This window comes from Cyprinodon variegatus, unplaced genomic scaffold (assembly GCF_000732505.1).
Source record: "Cyprinodon variegatus isolate N-32 unplaced genomic scaffold, C_variegatus-1.0 Scaffold39, whole genome shotgun sequence".
Classification (NCBI taxonomy): Eukaryota; Metazoa; Chordata; class Actinopteri; order Cyprinodontiformes; family Cyprinodontidae; genus Cyprinodon; species Cyprinodon variegatus.
The window spans coordinates 1,161,467-1,180,910 of NW_015150492.1; the positions used below are offsets into that span (position 1 = coordinate 1,161,467).

General features: G+C 37.0%; 1 protein-coding gene across 1 annotated transcript; it reads right to left on the bottom strand.

Moving 5' to 3' along the window:
- Positions 1-589: 589 nt before the first annotated feature.
- On the bottom strand, positions 590-8,461 carry gata6 (GATA binding protein 6). Its single transcript, XM_015369872.1, has 7 exons — positions 8,365-8,461; positions 7,138-8,025; positions 6,159-6,331; positions 5,107-5,232; positions 4,930-5,017; positions 4,755-4,852; positions 590-2,336 (listed from the first exon to the last, which is right to left on the bottom strand). The coding sequence occupies exons 2-7, from the start codon at positions 7,961-7,963 to the stop codon at positions 2,175-2,177; spliced, it is 1,473 nt and encodes a 490-aa protein (XP_015225358.1). The 5' UTR covers positions 7,964-8,025; positions 8,365-8,461; the 3' UTR covers positions 590-2,174.
- Between the last annotated feature and the right edge of the window lie 10,983 nt (positions 8,462-19,444).

The following is a 19,444-nucleotide window of genomic DNA, read 5'->3' on the forward strand; positions in this document are numbered from 1 at the left end:
TAGTATTCAGCCCTACTGTATAACCAGCTATTTTGGGTATATACAAAAAAAAGAGGTCATAAGTTTTCTATTCCTGGCAGCTACTTTAAAAGTGTGTATATTGACTCTTTTAGAGTTATTACAACAACAACTGGAGTAAAATATACACTATGTATTTAACACTAATTCTCAGTGGGACAAAATGCACTCTTAAAGTGTTACTTTAACATTTCAAAATTTTCCTTGATTTTTTTTTATTTTATTTTTTTTTTCTAAATTTACTGTATCTAAAAGAAGCCATGTTTTTTTTTTTCATTGCTTTCCACTAATTGGTCTTGAAAACTTCAAGAAATGTAAAGCTTTTACCAAGCACAGAATCAGGGAGTGAAAGCATGGATGTGAATGACTCATAAGGAATGCTTGAGTGTCAAACACCACGGCTCTCTCCATAAATTTCCAACTCTAACACTCAGCCTTTAAAATACTGTACCTCTTTCCAAACAAACACTGAATCTATTTGCTTCATCAGAACAATTTATTGGACTAGATTTAAGTATAATAATTTCTTATGGTGTTTCAGAAAACGTAAAACAGAAAAAATAGAGGAGAGCATGTTATTCTAAGAAATAAATAAGTCCATGGGAGGGAATGACAAGATCTTTACAAAATTGAAGCAAGTTCTATAAGAAGAAGCCAACATTAAATTCATAAAACTGCTTCCAAGTTTCAGTCTCTTTGGAGTTGATTAGATTTACTTTTTCTTTAAAAATAAGTTCCAAAACATGACAAAGAACTCAAGAATTTATCGGGTGGTCAACTCCAGCAGAGGCGGTGCAGGGCTGTTTCAGGGCGCATGGAACCGTCCCTTAACAGAAATGGATTTGGGTTCCTTTTAGCTACCATGTTCTAAATTTTGTTAATAATTTCTGCAGTTATGTGGAATGTTGGTGAAGCTAAAGAACAGCTGCAATATATTTTACTTAGGAAAACGGTCCGGCTACATTCATTTGCACAAAAAAGTTCAAAGCCCCCCACATTTACTTCATACACGAATGCTTTAGGCTGACTCTGGATCCCAGTCATTTTGCTCCGCCAAAACAAAGCACATAATCCCCTAATAGTCCATTTTAAAATCATTACAGTGATTAATCAAATCAATTTAACATGAAGTATTAAAGCAGTGACCGTACACTCCACTTTAATCTAATTTTATGTTGAAAAAGGACAAAACATTACATGCTGGGATAGTAAAATACGTAAAGTTTATGGTAAGTCAGGTAGTGAAGCCGTTCTGATATACTGGCTAAGGTTTGTTCAAACACATCATCCTGTAGCATGCAAACATCTTTTAAGAATAGTACCTTACTCATCCCTAGTTCTGACAATGTTTTAATGTATAAAACAAGAAGGAAGCAATAATTTGCATGTTATGAAGCAAATGATTAAAGAAAGAAAACACTGACACTTATACCCTGTTTTTACCAAACTACTTTCAATACAAGCAGTAAGAGCTCTCAGTGGAAAACACGTGCAGATTCAACAACACTTCAACAAAATAATAATAAAAAAAAGACATCAGAATGGTTTAACATCTGCTCTATATTGATATCTTTATTAACAATCATAGCCACATTCTCAACATTTGGAGATTTATAAATATATATATATTTTTTATTTTGATTCATCAAAGTCATCTCAGCACTTACGGCGTGATTCCAGTTGTGGGGAGAAAAAAAAAAGAACAACAATCTAAACGTCCTCATTGCTTCATCAAGCACTCTTGTCCAATCAGCAGTGTTTTCTGCGGAGGGGAGATCCGTTATTTACAGGATGGCTTTTTTTTCTTTACAAAACCACTGGCAGTAGAGATCAGAGTGAACAACAGGCTTAAAAACCATCCAGTGCACGCCACCTGACTGATTGTTCACCATGACATTGCCACTGACTGCAAAATGCCAGCACCAATCCCAGAAATTCCATGCATGGATCAAGGTTAAACTCTGACTGGTGCTTGTCTAGCCCGCATTTTCCCTCCGTGTTGGATTCTTTTTGCATCGGCTGGGGTGGGGGGGGCACATTTGGAAATCGAGGGGGGCAAACACTATCCTCCAGATATATCCACATCTTAGTGTCCAGACATAACAGGAGAGGTCATGGATTTTTGTCCACACATACACGCACAAAACTTTGAGTGTTTAGGCTAAAGCCATAGGGCACCAGGGTTCCCCCCTCACCGAAGCTACATCTGACGGCTGGGTCAAACCCACACTGGTGTACAGGCTGTCCTGTCCCGGGTATTTCACCACTGAGCCTGAGCCGGTTGCTTCCCCTGAGCCAGGCAGGACGGACGAAGTGACCTGCAAGAGAAGCAAACAAATGTCAGCCAGGAACATCTTTTGGAATTATGTTACCCTTCTAGATTTTTTTTATGATGAGAAAGTTCAGTATACAAAGTGTTTCTTTTTTGTGTTTTTCTGTCTTCTATTTAAAGCAAATATTATAATATGTGCTGAAGATACAGAAAACTACTGCTGAGGAACACTTTACAGAGCAGATCCTGCAAATAGCCTGTGCATAATTCATGTCTAAATATCTAATTGCTAATTTATAAAACAAGATCTTCCCTCATTATCTTATTTTTATAAGCTGTGATTTATATAAATGTTTACTTTTGCTTATGCTGCAGAACCTGTACTGTAGTTGGCTAGTTTGAATACATTTATAGTTTTTACTTAATACATTTACACGACTTACTTAATGCAATATCTTAAACTCAAAACACTGAAACACAACAATTCTATTGTAGTTTTATATTCAAATACTGTAAATTGTCATTCTCAAATTAGCCTAACGGTAATTAAAGAACTTGTTAAACCTTTATCTTGTTTATTGTTTTATCTGGTAATTATAAAGGATTTTTGCATAAAGCAAACAGGCAAGATTGACCCAACTTCTTCAGTGTCCAAGCCATGAATAAATGTTTATTCCAAGATCCACAAAGACCTCTTCTTTGGTTTCATTATTATACCTAACTGACTCTAGTATAGTGAAGGCTTTATTTTAACTGTAATTCAATCAGCAATTGGTACATTAATTACCAAAAAAGTTAAACACTGCAGAGTAAAGAAGAAGTAAATTACTAAATAAACCATATCATGCTATATAGATTCTGCTAGTTTAGATTACAAAACTATAAGCCCCCTCTGTGTGATGGTTATTGCTTTCTCACCATTCAGATTCATATTATAAACAGTTGGAATAAAACTGCAAATTATTTTTTGTGTGTATCTAAGTTGAAGACAATATGAACTGGCATTTATAAACTGAACAAAAGAATACATGCAAAATAAGGAGAATTGATTTCAAAGAACAAATTTAAAACCTGAGAGGAAAGAAAGTAAAAATGGAATTGCCCCATTTAAAATAAAAATCTGTCTTATTTATCATTTAGAAGCATGATTGAAGGAAACTTATTCTTAGGATTAGAGACTGCTTATTCATTAAATGAATGATATTTTACTATGGAAATTGCACAACGGATACAAAAAACTGACTATGCTGCTATCAATGTGGCAAACTCTATCTAATATAATCCTGATGGATTTTACAGAAAAACCTGTGAACTTCTGAAAAATAAATCCTAATCTAAAAAAATATATCCTCTAAATTTAGTATCAGTCCCAGTAACTTTATATAATTTTCAAGCAAATCAAAACAAATACAACCTTTTGAAAAGACACTTTATTTCACAGATATTTTACCTTAATCCCTGTATTTCTAAGGGCTATTTTAGGGCACTACCATAGCAATAACTACTGCTATTATGCTTCTACTTTTTCGTTTAGCCAATAGTTTCTGACAGCACACATGTAATTTGGATTAGCGATAGAACCCTATTAAACTGTGTTTCCTGTAAAAAACAGACATGGTGGAAGTTATTTTGCATGTATTAAACTACTTGGGAAAAGCACATCAGGAAATGAGAAAAGTAACAAAATCTTTAAGAATCTATCAAAGAATATTATATTGTGAGCATTAAAACCTCTCATGCCCCGATATTTATTTGCCAGTATGACTGAACTAGTATCTAGTTTTCTATCCTATATAGTTATTTTTCTGCTGTTGTAGATCGCTGCTGCGGCCTGTCCTATTTTTGTCTGAATAAATGTATCTTATCCCAGCTTTATTTGATAGAGTCGAATATGAAATATAGAAATATCTTACTATGTCCCTTTTCAAAGAGCAAATCTGTCCTGTCAATGTAGGGCAACCACGGTACATTATCCTTGGCATTTAAAAAAAAATAAAATTATATGGCTCCCCACCCATGGTACCTTACTGCCAGAGGAAAAGACTTTCAGTGTGCAGGGGGGCATTTGTCATAAAAAATATTAACAGGGATCTTCCAAGCACTGATTCTTGAAATAATTTGGAGATTTATAAAAATGTAATACTATTTCTTAAAAAAAGAGAGAAATTTAAAGCATTTTTTGGCTTCAGAAAATTTATAAGGAAAAAAACATTAATTCCTCAATTTATACCCTGGACTATATTCTTTTTTAACATAAAGTTAATTTTTTAGACCAATTTTTGGTGAAAAAAAAAATATAAAAGCAAAATGAGGGTGCCTGTTTCTCCCAGAATTATAATGAACATCTCCTTAGGTATCCAATATTTCATGGGACCTGATGGCAGGACCTACTGAGGGTCTTTTGAACACTTCCCAGTTTGTCTTTAAGCTGTCAGGAAGGGAAAATTATAAAAATGAATCTTACCCCTGAGACTTGTGCAGAGGGAGAGCTTGTTTTGGAGCAGTCTTCAGAATTGGATGAGGAGGTGGATGTGGGAGTCATGGAGACAGAGTTGTTGGTGCCTGTCACGGAAACAACGATTATTACATCGATGCAATTTAGGGCAGATGCCAGACAGGGCAACAAAATAAAATCTCACCTGAAGATCCTTTGGTTTTATTTAAAGTTTTGGGTTTTCTTTTTCGTGTCTGGATCCCCTCTTTCTTCATGGCGAGCGGCCGAGGTACCTACATGGTGAAAGAGGGAAATCTCATTTAAATCAAGGGGTTTGATTAAGGGATTGTTAGAAGGAATGTTGAAATAAAACTGAACTCACCCCGTGTAGCTTAGTGTAGAGGCCACATGCGTTACATACTGGTTCTCCTTCTGCATTCCTACGCCACAAGGTCGTTGTGCTTGTCTGACAGTTTGCGCAGGAGAGGCCGATTCTTCTGGAGGTTGACTGTTTGAGCAAATAGGAAATATAATCTTAACTACACTGCAGAAATAATCTAGAAATAAGTAAAACATTTCTTAAATCAAGTGTATTTACCCTTAATTTCAGTAGGTTAATGGGATGATTTGATAATGGAATGAGTATTTTCACTCTTAAAATAATAATTAGATAATATGCACTTGTAATAAGACAATGCAGTTGCTTTTTCTGGTTTTAAATGTAAATTGTCTTGTTCCATTGGCAAAGTGTCTCACTAACCACCTCAGTTCAAGACAAAATGCACTTATTTTGAGTAAAAAACTCTTTTAGATTTTCATTTTTTGAAGTGTAAGAAAAATATTTGGTCTTAAGTTGTTTAAAAAAAAAAATACCACCCTCCATTAAAATCACACATCAGCCATTAAAAGATCATTCCTTTTTAAAAATATATATATAATTCTATTGTGATTTCCCTTTTTAAGTGGACGTCTTTTAACAGCCTGTTATTTGAGCAGGAGATAAAAATGGGCTGTGAAAACACTGCTTAATGGAACTAGGAAGTATTTGTCTAAAAGTTTAAATTGTTAAACATGCTGTGCTTAAAAAATATAAAATTATATTTCTGGATTAAGAAGAAAAAGTATATTGAGCTTGTGTGTGGTTTAAATAATAATTTAGAGATTAGGATTGGACAGCTTTTTTCTTGGTAAATTATAAATTATGCATCCACTTGATCATTTTAACATGATGGTGACCAGTTCAACCTAATCGTTTATTTAAAGAATAAATGTTCAAACATTTTATCTTTTTTGACAAAGACTGGGGGTTAAAACATGAACTGATAAGTAGGCTGTTTTCCTTTCATCATTCACTATGACCTCCAGGAATTGTTCGGGACAATTAGGCAGGAAATTGAGCGCTCAGGCGGTGCCCGTATCTATCTGTCTCCTTACCGTCCTTTTCTGTGGTTTAATTAATGGTCGGCTCAGCCCATTCATTTTGCTGTAGAGGCCGCAGGCGTTGCAGAGAAAGTGGCCCGTGCCGTCGCGCCTCCACAGCGGCGTGGAGATGGAGCCGCAGTTCACGCATTCCCTACTCTCCGCCATGTCCTCCAGGATATCTGAAACTGAGAACAAACGCATTTGGTCAAAAAAATTAAAAATAAAACACATTCATCATATGTGATTTTTTTTTTCCCCAGACATTTAATTTTAGAGCTTTTTTTTTTATTATTTTTTTTTTAATAGTCGGGCAATTTTTTATTCTACAATAGTAGACATGTATAAAATAAAAATGTAGGAGTTATAGAACCTGTAAAAACAATTTAGTCAGTGTTGATTGATGGTTTTTTTTTATTTTATTTTGACATTCGTATTTTTATTAATTAATTTAATTATTATCATTATTATTAGAGCAGTCAGGAGGGCCGCCAATGAGGGGATCTAGGAGGCCACCTCTGTAAATGTGTTGAGCAGTCCAGCAAATATTACCGACATGCATGAATTTAAACTTTCCTGTCCAATAATGTGCTTATTTATTGTGAACCACTGGCATATATATATATTTATATATAAATAAACCGAATAAGTTGTAATATTTATATCTTATTTGATTTCTCAATTATAAGTATTTTTAATGAATTAATTTTTAGATGTTTATGTCGGCTACGTGTCACTTGCAACCACAACTATTTGAGAATATTATGAACAAGTTCTTAAATCCCCAAAATGTGCTGTAGTCACCATTTGGTCATCCCCTTTGAACGTTTTTTGAAGTTGTTCCTATGTGCAAAATTATATGTGAATGCACTCGCATCTTTAAACCTCTTTAGCCTCATTTAAACAATTTTGACAACTCAAATGATGTTTTGTAATTTAAATAATTATTTAATTCCACTTCATGCGTCGCCTTTTGCGCTTCTTTTTTTCTTACCTCCGTTTGGACCTCTAATCAAGGGCGCTCCCCTGCTTTGCAAAGTGTGCAGCATGGTGTTATCAAAAGGTCCCCCGGTCCAAGGTGAGGGTAGCTGCGGTGTCACATAAGGGGAGTATGGGTTCGGATAGGTCCCACTGAGGGGCCGGGAGAGGCCGTACTGGTCCCTGCTGCCCACATTCAGCGTGTTTGTGTAGCTACTGTCCCTGGGGGTCCCGTTGTTCATAGGCGGACTAGGGGGGTAGTGGAACCGGCTGGTGGTGTGAGGGCTCCCGGCGCTGTAGGACGATGGGCTCTCCGGGTTGGACTGCGACCAAACAGAGTGGCTGGAGACGCCGTGCGCGGATTGCGCAGAGCCGCCAGCCTGCAGATAGGAGAGGCTGGAGATCATCGGGTTTACCCTGGAGCTGGGGACGTAGACCGGGGAGTTAGGGCTGGAGTGCATGTAACCACCGGAGGAAGAATCATATCCAGTCTGGCTCTGGGCTGCGGCGATGGCCAAAGTTTGGTACATGTCTGCGGGGTCCACCAGCAGGCTGGTCTTGTGCGCTCCGGCGGAGAGGACGAGCTTGCTCCCCTGATCCAAGTCCGTAAACAGCGGGATGTCCTCGCCGGCGCTCGTGGCGTTGCCGTGGTGTCCGAAATGAAGGTAGGAGTGAAGCGACCTGTCCGGGCGGCGGTGGCCCAGCACGTCCAGCTCACTCGGAGGCGTGGTCCCGTCCCTCCTGCTGCTGTCAGCGGGCAGGTAGCTCTGCTCGGCCGGCGAGCCTGGGCTGCTGGAAACTTCTCGCTTGACCATGGACCAGCTGTTTTCCCCCAGGTCCATCCAGGAGCACTTTCCATACACAATCAGAGTAATAAAAAATAACTATCAGAGGGCCGACTACCCTGCAAGAAAAAAAAAAAAAAGCTGTAAGGAAACCATGAATCTAAATGATTATCCATCCAAAGAGTGCCATGCTTTCATAAAGCGCCCTTGTCAAAAAGCTCCACTCCCACCAACGCGCAAGTTTACAGACACCACAGATAGGAAACAAAATGCAATATGTCTTCACAGCAAAAGAGATAACCGTTTGATAAGACCCTAAAAGAGATAAGGGGTGAGCGATAAAACGAAACCCCCGAAATAACCACTTCATTCCCGCTGCGTTTAACAACTCGAATGAATCCCATTAAGAAGACTGAAAAAGAAGGATGAAAAAAAAGAAAGTAAAAAACAGTTTGTACCTTTTAGTTGATTGCCATAAAGTCGCAGGAGTTTCCCAGCTGTGCGCTTTGCGTTGGTTTCTGCTGCTTCTTCTCCTGGGAGTAACGGGAAGCGTCAGTGAGCTCTGACTGGGTTTATGAGAGGAGGCGCCTGGAGCGCAGCGGCCACAGCCACGGGGCCAATCAGGGGCCAGCTGGGGACTGGGAGCTCTGACTGGGTGGAGAGGAGGCAGAGCGAGGACCAATCAGGGGCGGCTTGCACAGGGAGCTCTGTGGGGGTGCCAGCCTGAGAGAGCCCCTCCAATCAAAGGGAAACCCGATCGCAACTAGAAACTTTGATTTCAACACGCAATCAGAGAGAAGTTGAAGCTGGAATGGGCTCCTTTATTTACTACGTTTCAGTCTCATCAACAGCTTTAAACGACGATAGACCTTTTAATTACATTGTCATGTAAAGTCTGGTCAAAACCGGTAACTATTTAATTTAATTTGATTTATTGTGTTTTTTAAACTTAGATGCAGATGTTCAAAGTGCTGCAGCATCAACACATAGATCAAACTTGATTTAATGAAAGAAAATCTGAGAAATGTGATTACTTTTAAATAATTAGATACATTTTAGTAGAGCTAGTTGAACCATATTTAAATCATTCGTGCACTGCAAAAAATGAAATCTAAATAAGTATTTTTTTCTTAAACTAAGTACATTTGTTCTTGAATTGAGGAGGTAAAGTGAGACACTTTGCCAATATAACAAGACAATTTACATTTAAAATAAGAAAAAGCAACTGCATTGTCTAATTACAAGTATATATTTTTTAATTATCTTATTGTAATAGTAAAAATAACCATTCCATTCGCAAATAATCCCATTTAACTACTAAAATTAGGGAAAATACACTTGATTTGAGACATTTCTACTTATTTCTAGATTGTTTTCGCAGTGTATAATAATAATATAATATAATAATCTCCCTACTTCTATCTATCTATCGTTTAGAAACCAAAGATAATCTATAAAATCCTTTATTGATTTCCCCTCTTTTGTAAACCGACATTGATCAATAACTCATAATTGGTTTATTTCAGTGGGGCCACTCTTTGCCAGCAGCTTTTCAGGATGCACAAACTGCTCAGCTTTCTGCCGCTTTGAGCCGCGATGATTCGCTCAGCCCGAATATACATTGTGATGATGAGTGAAGTGATCAAAACAGGAGATGAAAAGGGAAAAGGTGACGAGGTGTCAATTAAATCATTGTCTTCATTTACAGGTGTTTTCAGGTGCGCGTTTGGGAACACATAAGTAAGCACGAGCTTGTCAGCAGAGCTATTAATAAATATTTACATATAAACTAGGCTACTATGGTTAATAAATGCTTTATTTTATTTAATTTATTACTGTTATTATATATTTATAATATTGCATAATAATCTTAATAATAAACAAGCTGACTTGCAGGAAGTCTATATTACAGAGACTTTCTCAAGAAATCCCAGGAAAAGATTATTTGCTGATTTATTGTAAAATGTTTTCTAAGCTGCATAAAGTAAGACGGTTCTCCTTTCTCTGGGTACATCTAGCCCACATGTCACTGTCTACTGTCTTATTTCTTATTGGTAGCAGAAGGCCCCAGGAAGTTGCAAAGTTTTTCAGATGTGTTCTAATATGTCCAAACAAAGTCAGCCTGATGTATATGTGAACAATGCGGCTGTTCAGATTACCTTCTTTTCTGAAGCGTCCAAGAGCATTGGAAATCTTAGAGAACATAGAAAGAAAAATCCCTAAATCTTTAGAGTTTTTATTTTATTATTATTTTTTTTAACACCAATGGCAAGGGTAAATATAAAACATTTTAGATATACAGTGACTTTGTTGGGGGGGGTTGCTTGATAATAGAAGGATTGGGGCTCTGACATAGGATGACCAGAGCCTGCTGTCTTATTTGAGATCAATGATATTTATTACCAATAATAAAAATAATTTAACTTTATTCACCTCACATTTGAGGCATTTACTTCTGCATTTAACCCATCTTTTTGGAGAGCAGTGTGGGGTTAAGGGTCTTGCTCAGGGACCCAGAGTGGCAGTCTGTGGTGGTGGGACTCGAACCCACAACCTCAAGATTCCAAGCCCTAACCACTAGGCCGGAACTCCCAACTTTGAAATGAAAGTCAGGCGCCTTCATAAAACCATTGGTTCTGAAATCATATTTTGGGGGGGGGGGGACCTTTAAGTGATGTTGAAGGAAATATTTGAGAAATGTCAACAACAAAAAAAGTAGATTTCAATACAGAATGCAACAATAAACATATATAAATGGGGAGCAAAAAAAACATAATGATGCTTATCAGGAAGTGGGGCTCTGCTGTTATTCTACCTGAGGCCTTACAATCCTTATAACCATTGTAGATTTAGTAAAGAATAAGGATAACAAATGACCCCTTATAGTTTGACATATCCATGGGCTACTGCTGCTGTCTTTTTATTAGACACACTGTTCATGCTGGAACACAACTACTGGAAGATCCTATCTTTTTTTTTAACTACAACAGAAATAAATCTAACCAAAACTGTAGTCTGTTTAATAGAGGATATTTTTATAAAGCAGAAATGCGTTTATTGTAATGTTCCTATTGAGCGCATAAATAGAGGCCATTTCTACACTGCTGTTTGTTTTTCTGTGTGCTACTGAATCCCATATAAATAATATAGTCTGTTTTTTTTGTTTGTTTTTTGTTTTTTATTCCATCCGACCGCTCTGGTTTAGTCCTTTTGTCTGTGTTTTATATAATTATTGTTTTCTTTTTGATGGGGGGGTGCGGGACTAAGATTTAATCAGTGTCTGTAAATCCAACTAATTCAAATCACTTTCAGTTGGCAGTTTTTAGAGAGGCGGCAGCAGTCTCTCTCCGTCACCTCTCAGGGCTTTTTTCTCTCTCTCTCTCTCACTTCTTGTTGATGAATGAGGTGTTTTCTTTCGGAGAGATGTCAAAAGTGTGCTTCTAGTCTGACACGCGGGTCCGCAGGGAAACGTGAGGAGGAGGAGAAGTGGCAGGACGCCGCCCTGTCTCCTCTCTTTATCCGCGCTGAGGCCCTCCGTGCCTGCTGTCTGGGAAGACATGCAGCTCTCTAATCTAATTGCCTTATCACACTAGCTGACCATTGGGCCTATAAACTGGACAAAGACAGCCAGATTGGGTCTGAACTGCGAATAGTCTTTCCCTAAACTTGGATAAATAGGCCTACTGTACTTAAAAAAAAAAAAAAAAAACACTATAAAATTAAATTATTATCAGCCTATAATGACTATAATTATAATAATGATTATTATTAATAAAAAAATTATAGAGATATCCTAATTTTATCTGGATTCTGGTTTGTTTATTTCTTAGAGGTGTAACAAGCTGATGAGCCTCTTCAGGTGTCACAGTTTTATGTACCAACTTGATAACGATTATCTCCTCTGCTTTCATCTGCAGCTCCTGATTGACTCATAGCTACACTGGAAAAAATAATAATAATAATCGAATTTTTTTTCTTAAAATAAGTGCATTTGTTCTTGGATTGAGGAGGGGAAAAAGAGACATTTTGCCAATGGAACAAGACAATTTACTTTTAAAATAAGAAAAACACAATTGCATTGTCTTATTTCAAGTACATTTTATCTAATTATCCTATTTTAAGAGTAAAAATACTAATTCCATTGGCAAACTATCTAATTTACTCAGATTAAGGGTAAACACACATAATTTAGGATTTTTTTTATTATTTCTAGATCGTTTTTCTAGTGCATTCCTGCAGAATTCAACGTCTCATGCATAAAAAGAACAAATATTTACATTATATATCAATATTAAAAATAATACAGCTGTGGTGATATGTTTCAGGTGACACACAATGCGTTGCCTACCGTCCCCTCTCTCTCATAAAGGCCACTGGAGGTTTTTTTTTTATCACGCCCAGCTTATGAGAATGTGTGTGATGTCTCAGATATGATTGATGAGGAACGACGGCGCAGCAGGAAACGCGTTCAATTCATGATCTCAACTGTGTCCTCATTGTTTGGATGATGCGTGTTTTTAAGGGAGGGATGTTGCTGCTGAGGAGGAGGATTTCGTTAAAACACAACTTTTGATTTGAAATGTGCACAAACACAAAGATAGAGAAACTGATTTCCTTCTTTTTTTTATTTTGTTTTTTATTAATTTATTTATTTATTTATTTGCTCTTTTTTGTCTGGTGTTGCTCAATGGAAGATAATATTCTGACCATAAAATTTGCTTATAAAATTGTTTTGAATTAAGTGATCATACAAAGTTTAATTTTATACATAGATAAAAAAAAAATTAATGTAGAAAGGGATAAATAAACGTTAAAAATCAAAATAAGCCTCTGTGTTTCTTTAAAAAGAAATGCATATATTAATCTAAGCAGCCAACACAATGCTTAAATGAAACATATACGCTTCCTAAACTTATTTCCTTTGAACAACTGATGATTCTTTTTTTCATATTATTTTCGATCCTCTGTATCTAGAAGCCTCTAAGTGCATGTTTAGTTTCCAAATCCATTCAGGTCTTGTTTTAGGTTAATAGTGTTAAAAATATATTTTCTTTTTTTTAATGTGTTTTCCATTTTTTCCTGCTGAAGTTACCAAATCATAAATACATAAATAAATTCCCACTCAGTTCCACATTTGGTAAGAACTGAATAATGGTTCAATAAAGAGTTAAAAAAATGAAATGGGAGAGAAATATGTAACAGATGATCAGGAATTTGCAAATAGTTTGCAAATAGATTGATAGGTTCAGACCAGAGAGCTGTGTGAATTTTAAAGCATCGAAACTCCAAACCTTCAGCAGTTTTAGACCATTAAATTATAAACCAGGACAACATTCATGATTGTGATCAAATACACAACTCTTAGGAATGGATGCTTTGATGCAAAAACAAGGATAAGACTGTCATTTTTTCTATTTTCTGATGGATTAAAAAGTGCTTCCTCAGATAAGATTATTTTTCCCCTTTCAATGTGTTACATGTTTGAAAAAAAAGGACCTAGAAAGAAATTGGTGGGTATTGGTTTGGAAAAAAAATCTCAACAGTTCATGTCTATTTTTCTGCTAACACAAACATCAGGTAAAACAATATTTATTTAAATAAAAGCTTGATAGATTTAATAATTTATAAATTATATTATAACAGTAAAGTAATTTTGTCCAATATTTAATTCAGTTAAAATGGTAAAATAAGAAAAAAAATGCATCACAAAACTGATGTCTGCTTTAAGGTGTATAACTGTCTCGTAATTCATAAGTTGAGAATTTCCCTCAATATTAAATTTAACCCATCAAATGTAAATCCTACTTTCTAGATTTACAGCCTCCTGCCTGCAGAGCGTTGAAAACATGAACATATTTGCTCTCATTTTATGGAAGACACAGTTAAGTTTTACACCCATTTCTTCCTGTGCTTCCACTGAATGGTAGCCTGTCCTGAGCTGCAGGAGCAAAGGCTGCTGGGAGGCCTGTGAGCAGCGAGCCTCTCCTGTTTGAAGTAGTAGATGATTAAACGGGTCATGACAGGTGTAAAAGCAACCTTTGTCATCTGGGACATGCAAGCGTCCTTGCTTCCTCAGCTCACCCACAACGGAAAGGCCCTGCTCACCTGCCTGCCTGCCTTGCCTGCAGTGCGTGTGTGTAGTTGTGGTTGTGTGTGTGTGGGAACACATGGGTGCTTTTTTAGCCGAGTAAGAAGGCAGCTAAAATAAAACCCAGCACAATAACTCTCACTGTTCAGCATAAATGAATGGCTTATCTTTGTAGTGTTTAATTTTGGCTCTGCACGCTTTGGAACAGAAAAGCTCCATCTTTCCTTTTTCGTCTTTAATCTGAGAGAGATTGAGGGACATTTATCTCTTATTTGTTTATTGGTTTTTATCATTTTTGCCATACTGTCATATCAGGTTGACATAGACTTTCAGGGTTTTCTTGACCTTTTCTTCAAAATTTAACTCCAGTGACTCCGACCATACAGCAGAGTTTAGCACATTGTTGATATTTTATGAATCCTTTTTAATCTCTCATGCATTCCTAATCTATTGTCCCTTGAAAAAGAGAAATCAGGCTTCTTTAGTGGAAACACAAAGATAGAGTATATTTGTTCTGGTATCATCAGGAAGATAAGTCCAAATAGAGTCTCGATAGGGCAAAGTAAATCACACTGTAATGTTTAACATGAACAGGTTTGGCCACTTTATTTTTTTTATCTGCTCAGGCTGGACTGGGCCTCAAAATCTGAATGCAAATAGAGCCAAGCTCAAAATATCACTTACAATTTAATCCAAAATAGTTTTTAAAAAAACAAAAAAACCCAAACCTGATTTTATTTTTTAATGTTTTATTCCTACCGGGTTAAAATTACCTTTAAGGAATCTCTTTCAAACATATTACACTAAAAATTAGGAAAGATTCTAGAAAGAAAACTATGTAACCTTAAAGGCAACAACATATATTTTATAAATACTGCTGTACTACAATTGTACATTTAGAAAATGTGCTTTAAGGATAAAAAAACACAGCTTGATAAGAAATTATGATTTAGAGAACAGGATCCCACAAATAATGTCTATTTTTTTGTAAATAATGAAGTGAGGAGGAAAATAACTTTTAATTCTGCTTTGTAAACATTTGTGTTGATGACACTGCAAAAGACAAAATGATAACATAAAGGCAAATAAACAGCTTTGGGTAGGTTTTGAATTGAATTTGTGTGAAGCTAAAGAAAACAACGAAAAGAACAATTACTCAGTTTACTTATATTACACCAAATCACAACACTTGTCATCTCAAGGCACTTTCCAGAGACAATTCAACCAGATTATACAGTCGTAGTAGTTCCAAGTTTTCTATTTAAGGAAAACCAGCTGATTGCATCGGCTCATTGACTTTCGTTCCTCTTGGATGAGCATGGGGCAATGGTAGATATAGGCTTGCATTGTGCCATTAACTCTGCAGCAATCCCTCACACCAAGAATGCATGCAGTGACAGTGAAGACAAATTAAATGCTCCCTTTTAACAGGAAAAAACCCTCCAGCGGCCCTCTGCCAATCAGGGGTTCAAGAACGGGGATCGAACCATTCATACAAAGAACACTGATCTATAAATACTTTCTATGTTAGAAAAGGTAGCAGTAAACTATTCCATAAGGGGCTCTAAAAAGGAAAGAGAAAGTCAACGATTGTCTTCAGATGTGTGGAATGTATCTATGCATCATACAATAATTTATATTTCTGTCAGAAAGCTTCATCTCAAAAGGGTAAATGCTGTTTTCTGTTTGTATAAAGGGAAAATTTATATAGAGGCTATTCTGTATGAAGGTATGCAGCATGAATGCATATCAGAAACATAACTGTCCTTTATACACGCTAAACAATTGAACTTTGCTTGTATTAATTTTCTTTGATATTTTCTAAATTAGCAGCAATAGCATCATCTTTAAACAGAGAGAGTGGCCCAGATTTTTGTTATGTTATTACAGTAAGGAATGAGTTGATTTGAAGGCTTCAGATAAATACACATAGGTGAGAGGCCTTACGGGCAAAATCTGATGTGGAGAATGGAGCTTCGTCTGTTGTGCAAATCGGAGCCCGTGTCATTGTTTCCATTTTGCAGTGCCAACCCCTCTCTCTGTGTTTTGTCTCAGTAGAGAAGGTCAGGTCTCTATGTGTACTCTGTGACTTTCCCTGAATCAGCTGTTTGGACCCTCAGGCCTGAGAGAAAACAGCCTTGGATTGAGGCGACGTCACTGATAGCAGAACGGAGACATTTAAGTAGCGGGTACCGGAGGTGGCAGAATGCCTGCAGGGTGTGTGTGTGTGTGTGTGTTAAGTAGCGGGTACCGGAGGTGGCAGAATGCCTGCAGGGTGTGTGTGTGTGTGTGTGTGGGGGGGGGGCATAGTCTGTGGTGGATCCGGGAGGGGTGCAGCTGGTAGACCTTGCAAACCCACACATGTTTCAAGTAGACTTTCAAGGTCTACTGAGGCCTAGCTGCGCATTGGGAAGATAGAAGCAAGGAGTGTGTTTTGGAAGTGAAATAATAAACCTACTGTTAGACTCAGACCAGAAACACAGATGGGATGAAGAGGGGAGGAAGAGGGATAAACTGTAACGTTTACTGTAGATTTAGATAGAAATAACATCAGGTAGTTTCCACCGGATGCACCTATGAAAGGTTTCTGTTGCTTGGAAAGCTGTCATGGCTCACTTGTTACTTTATGGGGCTTCTGCTGCATCAAATTAAGTTACTGGAAAAGCTCCGTCAATATGAAGCTGTGCATAAAGCAAAGAAAAGGTCAGAATTAGGCTGGATGGATGATGATGGAATATTTGAGGAGTACATTTTTTAATGTATATGTTTTGATACACAGGTAGCACCTCTCTCAAATTATTCTATCAGTTTCTTTATTAAAAAAATATATGTATTGCATATAAAATGAAAAAAATATTTTTTGGGTTATGCTCATTTCATGACCTCAGAAGCTTAACATATCAATTACAAAAACAATACAGAAAACCAGGAGAGGTTTACATTTTCTTATCTTTTTTTGGTAAATCATCCAGTAAATGAAAATTACTTTTTAAAGAACTTGAAGGGTTTATTTTTGTTTCATTTTATTTGATGTCAAGCTATGGTTTCTTTTTTCTTTTAAAGATTTTTTAAAAATGCAAATCAATTCAATTTATTGAGCTTGCAAAATGATTTTTGTTAAAATGAATAGTTGCTCCAAAAGAAACACGATTGAAAATGTTTTTGCTTAAACTAGACAAAACTTAATTTCAGAAAAAAAATGTCTTTCTTTATATTTTTTTTCACTTCTATTTACCAAGAATAAGGGGGAAAAAACAAAGGATTTAATAGAAATTGTGTAATTATAGTGGGAAATAGTGAATGCAGGCCCTGACTTATTATAGGTACAGTTACCTTCCTTTCCAAGGAATAAAAACGTGCTATAAAATGCCTATAGCTTTTCAGAGGGAAGAACAAATAAGCCAAAAATCTGATAAGATTTGAGCTTCCTTCAAAATAGTCTGAAACTGCAGCAGACTCGGCCCAACTAAGGCGGCGGGGCATGGAGCTTATCCTTCTCTAAGCGTCCAGCCTCACTTTGTCTCTGCCTCACACTCTACATACAACTCCCTCTCAGCACACATTAAACAAACTCACAGTCTGAGGTTTCTGTCGCCTTGGCTGTCGCTTTAGTCACTCTGCAGACAATGAAAACATTGAGAGGCGGTTTCTATGGTGCGACCAGGGCCTTTTGTGTGACTGGAAATATATGCATTCTTAATGCTGGAGTTATGGTTTTATCAGATGGCTGTCAAACACACCACTCCAGCACCTTGGTTTGTGCTCTTTTTAACGGTGTGTACTGTACCAGTGGCTCACTATGTTTGCATATTTGCCCATGGTGGGAGGAAAATAGCCAGACTGGTTTTTGTACCTGGGGGTAAAAAAAAGAAAAAAAAAATGGAGCTGAGACACACAAAACAGTGTGTCAACCATTTTTCCTGCTTTGGTATAAATGCTGACAAAGAGTACCGGTACGTTGTCTGTAGTGGGCAAAGCACTAATCCCTTTTTTTCTTGAAATTGTGAAACGGAAAAAGGACTTTTCTGACACTTAATGCCTCACACTCAGATGCTATTAAACAGTTGAAACTCTACTATAAAGATTGGTGGGCAAATTGGTAGGTTAATTAAAGGTATGGTGGAGGATTTTTGCAAATTTTTGAAAAGACCTACCCTCTCCACTTAAAAAAATGCACATGCACAACCCTGTACCCAGTCCTGACAGGGAACAAGTATTAAACTCATGGACTTTGTTTCCAAGTTTGAAGACCTTTCGGTTCCCATCCAGAAAGCTTTTTCAGTTCAAAATGTCAGAAATAGCGTTGAGTTCGAGGCTTTAAAGAGTTGATCAAAAATCAGCTTTCAAAGACCTAAAATGCAGCGATGCATGTGATTCCTTCCTGCTATCATCGCAACCCCCAACCCCATTCTGGGGAACAGAACACTGCACCTGTTCAGCCACGCCAACAATTCCCTCTAATGACCCTCCTTTCAGAGACATAGACAGTTATTGAGTATTGCAGGCTAACAAAGAACACAAACTACCTCCCATTCATAAGGGGTGAACCTGTTCATCCAGCTCAATTTGCATGTTTTCTAAGCCAAAACAAGGCTTTGTTTTTGGAACTCTTAGCACTACTTTTTACCATACACAACCAGGATATTAAATTATATAAACCTTTTTTTTTTTAACTAAACTGTGCTATAGAAGTGATTTGGTCGAGCACAATGAGGTCTTAACTAGGGCATGGTTCATGCACCACCAGAGTTTAAGGGTATCACCTTTCAGATTTTTATAAAAAAGAAAAAAACAAATCTGAAAATTATGTCTTTTTTTTTTTTTTTACTTCTGTTACCTTAAAAGCAAATAAAGACGTTGTTAAGTTTACTACAGCAACAGTTTTCAGAAGTATGAATACTTTTTTCAGGTTCTGGTAACATCAAGACGACAACTAAGCATGTTCACGTTCTGCCTCCAGTACCACTAGCTTGCATATTTAACAGAAACAGGCCCTATCAGGATGATCTGAAGCACGTACAGTAAAAGTGTTTATTGTGACTTGGACTGAAGGCCACAACAAAAGAGACCAAAAAAAGACATGCCTGATCAGAGCCACTATTGGCTCCGCTCTCAACTGGCCTAACTTCCTCTAACTGTCCAAGTCACGTCCACATCACCAGCTATTTCAATAACATGCATAAAGTTTCATCGTCAGAATATGAACTTACAAAAAGAAGATTAAAGACTTTCGATGGCTGACTTTGCGAACAAAGCAACTGCCTGACAAGATCTCCCAACAAAGGTGCATATAAATCCTCTTCTAAACTTCAAAAGGGGCCCCGTCCTCTAGTCTGACCCCTAACCCTATTTTTCTTTGACACAAAGATGAACCCTGACCGGCATGCACGCTTTGTTTTGATAGATGCTGGTCAGTGGCTTTGGCTCCACTAAGCCAAGTGTTTACAGAT